At 37.4% G+C, this 12,274-nt stretch overlaps 1 protein-coding gene across 3 annotated transcripts in view; it reads left to right on the top strand.

Annotated features, from left to right (window-relative positions):
• The window catches only part of LOC102103960 (B cell receptor associated protein 29), a 38,159-nt gene that overhangs the window by 16,045 nt on the left and 9,840 nt on the right, over positions 1-12,274 (top strand). For all 3 annotated transcript variants that reach the window (XM_088055151.1, XM_014249118.2, XM_005519183.3), the window contains 3 exons: positions 3,120-3,220; positions 5,379-5,529; positions 9,669-9,804. In XM_088055151.1, the coding sequence (XP_087911277.1) occupies positions 3,120-3,220; positions 5,379-5,529; positions 9,669-9,804 (388 nt within the window). The remainder of the gene's footprint in view (positions 1-3,119; positions 3,221-5,378; positions 5,530-9,668; positions 9,805-12,274) is intronic.

Genomic DNA, 12,274 nt, shown 5'->3' with positions numbered 1-12,274 from the left:
AGTTGTGGAGTAGGCAGCATAGAGGAAGGCATCTGGCAGTAATAAATGAGAGTAGAATGCGGTTTTTTCAGCATTTGTTTGTCATATTTGTGAGGTACAACTTTATGTTTTGGTGTACACTAGGCATTGTGGCTGCAGAACAGATAAGACGTCAGATATTCAAAGCAAGCAGCAAACTGTGTAAGGGCTGCAAGAAATTTGTGATCACTTGTTTAAAAAAACTGGACTTGTGTTTGAAACAGAAGGTTCAGGACCACTGGAATAAAGGCCTCTGTAAAACTCAATAAAAACTCATATATAGATTAAGAAAATAGTACTACTTCTGGAACACAACAGAACAATTAAGAAAATAATAGATTCTTGTAAAATAAATGCACACAGGGAAAGAAACAAAATTAATTTATTACCCTTACTGAGGCCTGACTTAGAGCATTTTCTTATTTTCTGTAAGTAGCTCTTCAAATTTGGTAATATTATTTCCCTACAGGAAATAAAGCTAGATTCTCTGCAGGAGGCAAGAGAAGCAGACTTATGATTTCTTTTTAGAGTATCAGGAAGTCTCAAAAGAAGAACACACAAAAACCTCACAACCCCCCAAAACAACAAGCAGAATGAAAGTTTAGAGCTGCTGTTTTCGGTTTTTTTATATGTCTCTGTCTCAGCAATGCTCCATAAAAACTGTTGTGTGTTTGTTTCCTGCATCTTTAGATATATTTAGAGTGATATAGCTTTTACTGTCCTCTTAAGGAACAAGAGTTGTTATGGAAAGTCTAGATTTTACTACTTAAGCCTGTGGAGGAGTCTTGAAAATGACTGTCTCCTCCACAACTGGTACCAACGATTAGTCATGTTTCCTCAGCTTGAGAAATTGAAACTGTTCTAAAATCTAATTCAACTTCTGGTTTTTTAAGTTGGCTTATGAGGAGTTCAGCATTTCGACCTAGACTATTGAGTTGTTGTATTTCTTATTGCTCTCTAAGCAAAAGTGCAACTATGTAAGAGGAGAGGAGTATTATGGGATCCATAATCATCAGATTATTAATGGCTTATGTGAGGAAACTAGTTGCAAGAATTTCTGCAGGCTGATGTCACAAGCATAATACTTTGGGAGTATTGAAATATATTTCACTTATGATTCAAACAGAGTCCAGTGTTTGTGGCTGAAAAGCAAATTCATAATGTGCAGCTTTACCAAAATTCATTCAAACTTTAAGCATAGTGCTTTTAATTATATGGAAAGGATAGATTTGTGTCCTTTGTTTGGTGCATTCAGCTATTCCTCTGAACAGTGGTTTCCAAACAAGTGAAATAACTTTATCCCTTATGTGATATATACAATTACCTTCTTAACAAAACTAGCAGGAATCTCGTGGGGTTAAAAATCAGATTTAGCTGCTATGTCAGTACCAGAGAGCAGCAGCTCTGCCTGATGCATCTTGGTGGCCTGGGAGCTGGTTCTGTCAGCAGTAAGGCATGCATGGTTACTGACAGGTGGGAAACTGCTGTTCTTGGAAGTTTCAGTTTACTAAGTTGTCAGTCTTCAAATGGATTCGTTGTCTCTCTTGTGTGTGCACATTTTTTTAATATTTTTTTTTCAAATTTGCTAACAAGTTTTCAAGTTCCTGGGGAACAAGTAAATTGACAGTATAAAAATGCAAATACACAAAGAGAACTGTTCTACTAAGTGTAGTACATTTAAAATTGTGGCTAGTATTGTAGTTTGGAAGTTTTATATTTAGATGACTTTTGTCACCAAAAGGAAGTGAAGTTTTAGTAAATGTGAATGTCAGTACTTGCTGAGGAAAAGTAAATGTGAAAATAAAACACAGGAAGATTTTCCTGTAAAGAGATCCATATTTTTAACCTGATTATAACTTGGCGATGTAGTTTATCTGAGGTCATACCTCAAAGAATCACTTCTTAAGTGGAGGTCAGTATGGAGCTTGAAAATTGTGTGTTTAAAGAGTTGGTGAGTTGGCTTTGTGTGAGTTGTAGCTTGAAGTAAGCTTTTTGTTTGATACAGACTGTGTCTGTCTTGCTGTAAAGAATTCAGATTATACTAGAAGACTTAAATGAGATTTTTGCATGCACAATGCTAAAACATTTTAATTATTTCTGGTAGAGAACTGGAAAAAACTATAGGAGATGATGCTATGGTCTCATTTAAATTAAATTCATAATTGTTTGGAAACTGCTGTAACAGAGAATATTTTAACAATCTCTGGGAAGCATAAATAGTCTTAATAAAAGTAGGAAATTTTACCTCATATAATCAGATGGTGAGTTGTATGTCTGTGTTACAACCCTGTGGCATGATTAGGTATTATTTCATTTGTGCAGTAGCACTGATTCTAATCTTCAGCAAAGCCCTGGTTCTAACCTGCAGTAGATGCTCTGTAATCACTTGTTCAGTTCATTTGAGCACACTGGATGTTCTTTGTCCAGCAAGTGTGACTTTTGCCACAGCCCTTTATGCAGCAACATCAATTAGACAACTAACTGTTAAGAAAAAATAATTTTAAAAAATTGTATACACCACCATTGGTCTCACCAGAAGATGAGGAAGAATTTTCTGTAGCCAAAAAATGTATGCTTGGGAAAGAGGTTTTAACCCTTAACAAAATACGAACACAAGAATTGTCCGTTTTGTTGTCATTACAAGTTAGAATGTAATTAACAATCCTTATTCTTCAGAGTTATGCAGACTCATCTTTGTAGAAAATAAGCCTTCTGAAGGAGGATGGTAGAGAATTTCTGGACATTTTTAATTTTATTGGCTACAAGAGGTATTAGTGGATAAAAATAAAAATAATGGAATTGATTTTACAGTCTTTACCCTATCCCTTGTTATAGTCAGGACTGAATATAACAGTGCTAGCCAAAGTATAAGCTAAGTTAAAGAACTTGCAACAACAACTGTTTCCCCTGTATTAACAAAAAAAAAAAAGAAGTTAGATTACTGGAAAAGTTAATGTATACCTAAATTGTATTGTGATTAAAGGAGCTGTTGAGAGACATTATGCAAGTCTCTTATCAATAACAGAGCTCTCTTCCGTGGGGTTGTAATGCTCTTCTGTTAGTGCTTAATTATTTTTGAATAACACAACTCTATTTTACAGATGGCAGAAGATTTTTATGTTTCCTCTATGGAGCAAAATGGCAGTATTTTGGAACAAGATGTTCCTTACAATAATAGTTCTGTTGATTGTCTTGTTTCTTGGTAAGTGTTAATTTCTTAACAAATGGGTAAAAGAAACATGGTACATTTAGTTTATATCAGTAAACTAATGGAAGGGATTGAAGCCTGGTGTAAGTCAGCTAATTTATTGAAAAGTTACATAGTGGAATGGAAGAGGAGAGGGCTACTGCATCCACATTGGGAATCCAAATACAATTGTAATATACTGAGTGAGTGAGAAGGAAAAATGGAGCTTAATCTAGGCTGCTGCTTGGTTTTCCTTTCTCAGACAGGTAAATGAATCTGACACCACAGTTTGGCTGAGCTGCACCTCATGCAGCAGATGGCACTCTTTCTTTTGGTTGCTGTTGAAATAGGAGACCAGAATATATCAAAGCACTGGGCTGTTTGAATACTTTTGCTCAGCACAGATACAAACCAGCTGCTGGCTACATCTGTAGATCCTAAGGTCTATGAAGTAAGAGTAAAGCTTTAATGGTTACCGTATGCCTGACTGATTTAATTTAATGTCTGTCCTGACTGCTGTGTACTAAGCATCTCCTACATTTCAGTGATGAAAGTAGTTCTCCTGTGTTTTGGGGATATTAACTAAGTAGTTCTCCATGGATAAGTGTTTCCAGTGCTTTAGAATACACATGCTACTTAATTCTAGGCTACTTGAAATGGAAAGAAAAAAATGCATGTTTTTTCTGCTGAGGGAAATACACAGATGCACGTACATATATAACAATGTCAGACTAGGCAACAGTACTATATTCTTAATATTTAAAGTACCAGAAATGCAAATAGACTATTCTGTTATTTTTTTAAGATTATGTTTATTATTATTCTTAAAATTAGGCCTTCAGTAAATGGTTTAAGACTGATAACTAATGTATTTAACTTACTCTGTTGAAATCTGTTGAAAACTTTGACCAAAGTTTGCTTTTGAGTTGGTGCTGGTCATTAATTTTGTGGAAAGATAGAATTGGGCTAAAGGAAAACAGTGATGAGATACCTGCCCCATAGCATGAAGTGATAGGTTACTGCAGGCCTAGACTCTTCCTATATAACAGGGATATGCATTGTTTAAAGCTTCACTTCAAGGTTTTTTTACCACCTAAATAACTTAGACATATGAGAGAGTCACAAGTGATGATATTCACACGTGCTTTTGTTTGCAGTTGATTTTGCCTGCTTAGACAAATGTAGCAGCAATTTAATAACATCTGGCCAAAATATTCTGCAAGAACTCCAGAATACAGAATAGAGAAATACAGAATATACACAGAATACATATAGAATACAGAAAACTACAAGAAATATGTATTTTGTTGATGTGCAGGAGGAGATTTAAGGTGCTGTATTGGTTTTAAGAATGTTTCATGATCTTGCATTTAAAGATTGTAATATGAACTCTTAACTGGGTTAGGTTTAGGTGGATGTAAGTCCTAATTAATTATTTTGTCCTTGGGAAGGTGTTTGCAGTGCACTGGTCCTTTTGCAGGACCATCAGGAGTATGTGGTGGATGGAAGGAAGCTGAAAGATGTATGAAAGGCAGATGAAAGAAAGCTGAGTTGTAGCTTTTTTCCTCCATTCTTTTTATGCTCTTGTTGCAGTTAGTAGTCACTACTGATGTTACTACTGCTGCATTGCCACAATCTTCCTATGTTGATGGATGTTAAATAAACAATTTTCTCCCTCTATGATTGAAGCATAAAATAGACCTTTCTGTCATTACTAAAACACGTGTGTATCTTAAGAAAACTCTGTGTGAAGCAAATACTTGAGCACATACTACTTCTTTTTGCTGCTTTTTCTCTTTTCTCACTGTTTGTCCACTGGGGAATTTTAGCTCAGTTGTCAGCAGTGACATTTTGACACCATAGGGTCTTTGGTAGCATCCGTAGAGCAAGTTGCTTTGGTCTGATCCCTGGTGGCTAGGTACAAGTGTTTGAAATACCTGTTCAAGCATATTTTGAGCAATGGTTTGTTAATATTTCTGGAAATGTGCTAGAGCACTTCAAGGTTTATCAAGACCGATCTTTAAAAGCATGGATAACATACGTGATGTCACTATTTGTCCTATTACTGTTTGCTGAGCAGAAAGTCGAAGTACATATTTCTAATACTAAGGTGTGGTTTAGCATACATGTACACCCACAGATGTGAATAAGAACAGACTGTTTTTGTTTGCAGATGCTATTAGAGAAGTCAGGAAATACTCATCTGTTCATGTGAATGAAAAGGCTGCAAATGTCAACAGCAATGCCTTTGATCATATTCAGATGAAACTCTTTCGGTCGCAAAGAAACCTGTATCTCTCAGGTTTTTCCTTATTTCTTTGGCTGTAAGTATAACACTTTTCTAATGTTTACATAGTATGTTTATTACAAGAACTACTGCACAAAGTAATTGTCAAGATCAGAATGACAATTTCAGGAGGTTAAAAAATTAATTGTGACCAGGTTGGCAACAAGGCAAGTAAGACAGGGAAAATAATGCCTTACAACTGTTTGAAGATGGCAAGGGTACGTGAGCAACACATGGAAAGAAACATTTTGAATGCTCTAGAAAGCATGTATTTTGCAGAAGTTTCTTTGGGGAATACTCACTCATTTCCTTCCTTAAACTTACACTCTTTGTTTTGCACATGGAAAACTGGAATAAAAAAACGCTTAAAAGCTAAAGTAACTCCTAAATAATATTATTATCTGGCAAGCTGGTGTCATTGCACCCTGCTATGTTGAGAAGCAAAGCTTGAGTCTGACCTGAGCCGCTTCAAGCTCAAGCTTGAAGCAAAGAGCTGTAGGATAATATTCCAGCTTTCAAGGAAAGTTTCAGTTGTATTTCAGATCAAGCACTTTGTGTCAACTTACCTGCTATGATACTATGATCTTAAGTCTTGTATGTTTTTCAGGATGTTTAAGTACAGCTACTAAAACAGTTTAAAGTTCTCTACTGCCTGCCTGTAGCAACTAAGACTACCTGTGAATCAGTAGCCACAACAACCTGCAGATGTTATCAGTTGAGCCAGGAGCACATGAAGTCACTGGACATGGATGATGTGAACAAACAGAAACAGACACGTTGGTCTGATGATTTCCTATTTGTACATTTTTATGATGGCTGGACTAAGAGTGTTGGTCCTCTTAGGAGTTCCTTCAGTGACATTGGCTCAATACTCAGGAGGAACACAGAACAAGAAAATCAGACTTATGACAAACTTCTCCCCCGTAGAGTGATATGTGGCCATTTTAGCAGACGATTGACCACAAAGAAGTGTCAAGGAAAAATGAATACAAAGCCTGAGCAGAAAAGCTTTGGAAAAAGTAATATGGTTGTAGCCTTGCTCATTTGTGATAGGAATGCATCAAGTTCTTTGTCTTCCTACAGAAAGGTTAAGTAAATATGCACAAACATGTTTTCAATCTCTTCTCCAAGAGGAATAGCTGGATTGTTTCTTACACAAGAACTGGAAGCTGGTCTCTCAGGACCCTGCTTACATTCAACTTCCAAGGAAGAAAACTTGTCAAATGACCCCAGTAGATTATTTTGTATAAAAGCTCTGCTCTTGAAGAGGTTTGCTTGAGGATTTTTTGAGCTGCTGGCCTTTCACCAAGATTTAGGAGAAATAAGCACTTCTCCAGTAGTCACTAGATCAAAGGACTTTTCTTAGTAGAGCTATTTTGCTTATCCATGAAACAGACATAATGTCTCTTAGAGAAGTGAGGGGAAAGTGTTCCTTGGGTTGTGTTATCCTATACTGCTATACCATCACCCAACCAGCGTGAGACCCCATTTAGTGTGAGTGGGTAATTAGATGCCCCTAGTTCATCCTTTGTATCAGTTTTGGTTCATTTTAGCACATCAACCAATACAAGAATTCCACAAGAATGGTATATGGAGATTTCATAAAGTGGGGGAGGCTTGGAGCTTGTCACTTCTGGCAAGACAGCAGCAGTTGTGGGGTTCAGTGATTGCAGAGCATTGGGTACAGGTGAGGAAAATTACCTGTCAGTGCGGGTATTTGGGCCAGTTAAGCCCTTCATCTGAAAACTGCGCAGAAAAGAGGAGGGTTGTAGACCCTGGAGACTGTCCCCTGGGTAGGACAAAGACACCCACCGATCTGCTAATCTGACCTGGTCCTCTTTTAGCCCATGCTGAAAGAGAGAGGGATAAGAAGGGCTGAAAACTAAAGAAAATCTCAAGAAAACATGAGTCCACTGCTCACTGGTGCCTTCTAGGAGGGTCATCAGGGTATGTAACATCACCCCCAGTAGTGGAAGATGCAGCTAAGGAGTGCATAGGCCAGTTGTGCATATAAAAGTCTGTGGCATCCTAGGATGGCAGAGAGAGTTGGCCAATGCCATTTCAAGGCTTAGTTTGAAAGATGATTCTGGGGAGAATCCTGGTGACCACAAAAAGGCAAACATTGCACCAGTCTTCAAGAAGGACAAAAACAGGATATAAGAAACTAGAGACTGGTCTCCCTGGAAAGGTTATTAAGCAAATCTTACTCAAAGACATCTTCAGGGACATGAAGGACGTGATGACTTGGAGCAGTCATCACAGATTTACTTAGGGAAGATGATGCCTGAACATCCTTGTTGCCTTCCGCAGTGACATGAATGGCTGTGTGGTTAAAGAGCAGAATATCTCTTTTGCAAGGCCTTTGATGTAGTGTCTTTTAGTATCCTGATAGCCTGACTGTGGAGGGACATAGGCTCGAGAAATGGATTAAAAAGCAGGTGGGAAGTTCCCTGGACCTTCCGGCTCAAAGGATAATAACATTGTGAATTTCAGCTGGTGCTCCTCAGGAATCGGTACTGGGTTCAGTATTGCTTAATGTCTTTGTTAACATCATGGATGATAAGATTGACTGTGCTGTCAGGAAGCTGCTCAAGGTACCAAATCAGAGTGGTTGACATCTTGGAGATGTCTTGGAAATGTGCTGACATAAATCTCATGAAGCTCAACAAAGACAAATGCAAAGTCTCACATTTTATTGGATAATCATATACAGCATCCAGGCTGGAGACTGGCTGTGTGGGTGGGTAGGAAGCAGTTTTGCAGGAAAAAAACTGGGGATCCTGATAGAGAGCCAGTTGTGTATTGAGCTGTGATAGCAAGGATGTAGTTAGCAGGTCAAGGAAAGTAGTTATTTCTCTCTGTCTTACATGTGTGGTGCTGTAGCTGCAGGACTTAGGTTTTAATCCCCAAAATACTGGAGTACTGCAGTGGGGTACAGAGAAAGTTGGAGGCTGAAATATATGACCTATGAGGAGATGATGAAGGAACTTTGCTTTCTGCCAGAAGAGATTTTGAAGGGAAAATATTACTGGTTTCTATGTCTGTATAGTAGTAAAAAGGATGGATCCAGTTCATCTCAGTGGATGCAAAAAGGAATGACAAGAGGTAAAAGGAACCTGAGATGTTCTGACTTGTGGTAGAAAAGTACTGCTGCTGTCAAGAGCAGTTAAACACTGGAACAAGCACCCTGAAGGATGGTGTAATCTCCCATCACTGAAGATGGTAGAAGCTCAACTGGACAAGCCTCTAAGGAATCTGTTCAACCTGTCCTGCTTTTCATGAGATGGAAGCCTCTTTGAACCTATGTGATTCTGTGATTCTCTTTTTAGTTATGATGTTGTAACGAGTCCTGCATCTGTAAGCTGATAAGCAATAGTAAATTTGCTAACCTGTGGAAAAGCAGTGACATGGGGACTTTTATGCAAAAGTGAATTACTTGGATTTTTAAATTTCTTTGAAGACCAGCTGCATAGTTAGATTACAGACATTAATTTAGTTCAGTGTTGTGTTGCCTCAATTCAGCAACATTTGAAAGACTTCAGGATGAGTAATGAAAATAGTGATGCAAATAATCAAGGGAGATATTTGCAAAGCTCAGAATAGAGGTGCCGTATCAGTGTTGACATCCATACGTGTTCAGATTTAGCTGTATTTACAGTATTTTAAAGATTATTATGCTCACACTGCTAATTCTGTTCTTGCAAGGCTGTTTATAAAGCTGTGTGATTTATTTTTTTTTTCACTCATTACCAAAACTTCTTGTTTAGCTCTTGTGTTTGGAGATCAATCCTGTTAAAAATACTGGGTCGTGTAACACTATTTAAACAGCCTTTGAAGAGACCCTGGCTGGTCAGAGACCTGATTAATGGCTGTGGGTATTTAGGAGGAGGGAGGTTCCGTATCAAGTAAAAATCAGAATGTCAATGGATGAAAATATTTGCAGTCTCTTGTTACTATTATTTGTCATCGATGAGCCTGAATGTTTCCCTTAAGGTGCTTAAACAGCCCTCTTCTGGTTTTATTTTTACATCTACTGCCGAGAGAAAAGGGCTTGCTTTGGTTTGTGGGATTTTTTGTTTGGTTTGATTTTTGTTGTTTTGGTTTTTGCTTGCGGTTTGGGTTTTTGTATTATTTGTGCCGTAAGTTACAGTTCTGTTCACTGTTTTTCTTCACCAGTGTATTGAGACGTACTGTTACCCTTCTTACTCAGCTGGCAAAAGAGATGGCATCTCATGCAGCGCTGGAAACACAAGTAAATGATGCTACTGAAGCAGCCAAAAAATACATGGCCGAGAATGAAAGGCTGCAAGAGGTATCTTTGAGCTTCTTCAAACTTTCTTATACAGCAAGTAGTTAGTACAACCTACTCTGAGGATGGTTTGCAACAGAATGCTTATTCATTTTATTCCTTCTGGTTGAAAAAGGAAGAAAAATATTTTTGCAGTATGTAATTAAGAATACTGAAAACAAATTATAGTAGCATCTTATTAACAAAGGAAATTGTAGTAAACCAAATAAATGAAGTTCTGTCTTTCCAGTACAAATTTCATCAAAGTAGTCATAGATTCTTAATACATCTCTCTGAATTTAGTCATAACAAAGTAGAGGGAGACACTAATTTTATTCCTTTTATTGCAAACAGTTGCCTGTTTAGGTCAAGGCTGTAGCAGTCCAGGATGAAAAAGCCTACTATATAACTGTTTTCATGCTGACTTTTTCTTCTTAATAGGATTTTCTCCAGTCCTGAATGTATTTTCTAACTTGTAAAATTAATCTTTTGTATTTCATGTATTTTGTATTCTTCTGTCTTTTTATGGTAGGTCGGCCAATTTCAGAATACTTCCCTTTCTTAGTAGGACACTGTTGTAGCATGAATGATAATACTACCAAAAATTTCTTAATTAAAAAAAACACCAACAGACTGAAGAGATGTTATTTTTATGCAAAGAATGATTAGGCTGTGGTTCAATACATAAGTATCCAGGAAGAAAAGGTATCAAAGATAATTAAGATAAATGTATGAAATCTTTCCTTGAAACTGTTTAGACTTCTGTTTGAAGAGACTGAACCCTGAGCTGAGTTCAGACATCTAGACATAGGAAGGCTTTTAGAGTCCAGCACATTGTCAAAACTAAATTCCCTGTGGGTGTGTACAGGTTCCCTTCCAGTTTGTCTAAAGCAGTGTCTATGGTTACTGGCACTGTCATTTTTTTGTAATAAATCTTTGTACGAAGACTCTGGACAAAAAGTACTAGAAGGGATACAAAAAATCCAATTTTTTAAGAGGTGTTGTAAAACAAGGATCACAAGTCTATGTTAGGTGTTTCCCAAGTATAAAATGATTCCAAAATTTTGGGATTTGATATTTTGTCAAAATGATACAAACTATTCCCTCAGCCATGGAATTTGCCTCTTTACTGCCTAGGGATATGGTTTTTTTTCTTCTCTGTCCTGTTGGGATTTTGCCAAAAGTCCTCTTTTTTGTTCTGCTTTCACATTCTCTTAGCAACACATTCTCTTAGCCGCTTGTAAATGATAGCCAGAAATTGGAAACTGTAGTCCTGTCTGGTTCTATTTGTGCGTTTGATTGCATGGTTTGCAAAAACACAGGTAGCTACAGGTACAAACAGCATGCTGTGGCTGGATCTCCATTGTGATAGACATGGGCAGTGTTCAGGGTTGGAATACTTTATAGACATCCTATGGTTTAGGCTTCTCTGGCTTGGCCCCTGCAGTTGTGTTTATTTACAAGTGTGCTTCATTCCACTGTTGGAGAGAAGTGAGAGCAATTGTACATAAGGCATTGGCTGCAAGTTTAAATACTGTGAGTTTACTCTGGTGTGCAGGGTCTGCACTGTCACCTGTTCAGAGGTTCTGTGGAGCACAGGACTTAAGACGAAAGTGTAGAGAAATAGCTGTTTGCATACTAATAGAAAGAGGTGAGCACAAAGCAGAGAGGAGAATTGGCTATGGTTTTGTTACCGCTAGTTAAATGTCATTTCAGCTCTTTGGTTAAATAGCTTCTGGAAATCTTTTTTCAGCTCTTTTTCTTGGATTGTTTACCAGTCTTTATTAACAGTTATTTTTCTTCTTCCTAAAAAAATCTTTCCCCTTTGCTCCTACTTGTTCCTGGTAAACTGTGATACTGCTAGTTCACATAACAGCTGTTTGTCTCACTTGTTTTACTTTTCTTTTTCCTGTTAAGCATTTACCACTTTTTTGCTATTACAGAGATGATGTGTGGTTACATAATAGAAGCTTTATGAGAAAAGGATCTTGTTACGGGATCTAATATTGCACCTTAAAAGGGTGCTTAAGAATAGTAGTGCCAACATTTTTGGAGTACAGGGAATGTATTGCTCTTGTGTCAAGTGTTTACACAGCCCTTTCTGGATCCTTTCCTAGTTTTTGTCTTGAATTTCACTGGAAATTGATTCTGGATATTGGAACTATTCTGAAGATTGAAGTAGCTGCAGTATTCTGAAGTAGCTGCAAACCTACAAGAAAAGAATTAGAACCAGTTGCATGTAAACATGGCAGTGTTCTGTCACTGACAATCCCAGTGTGTATCTTCTGAAAAATCCATTTAAAAACCTAAATGAAAGTTGTACACTTGATAGACACATACAAAGTACTCTTACACAGGAGACAACATCATTCTATTACAAATATGCCATTACCTAAAACACTGGGCTTGTTTATTTCCTTTTTTTTTTAATTTGGGGGGTTTTTTTTCTACAATGACTATCTGCCATTTGGGAAAACCTAATGCTTTGCAAGAT

The sequence above is a fragment of the Pseudopodoces humilis genome, chromosome 5 (assembly GCF_049639895.1).
Source record: "Pseudopodoces humilis isolate 2021_Gansu_Grassland_sample_001 chromosome 5, ASM4963989v1, whole genome shotgun sequence".
In the NCBI taxonomy this organism is placed as follows: Eukaryota; Metazoa; Chordata; class Aves; order Passeriformes; family Paridae; genus Pseudopodoces; species Pseudopodoces humilis.
Note: the sequence above shows the minus strand (reverse complement) of the source record. Positions and strands in the feature narration are given on the sequence as shown.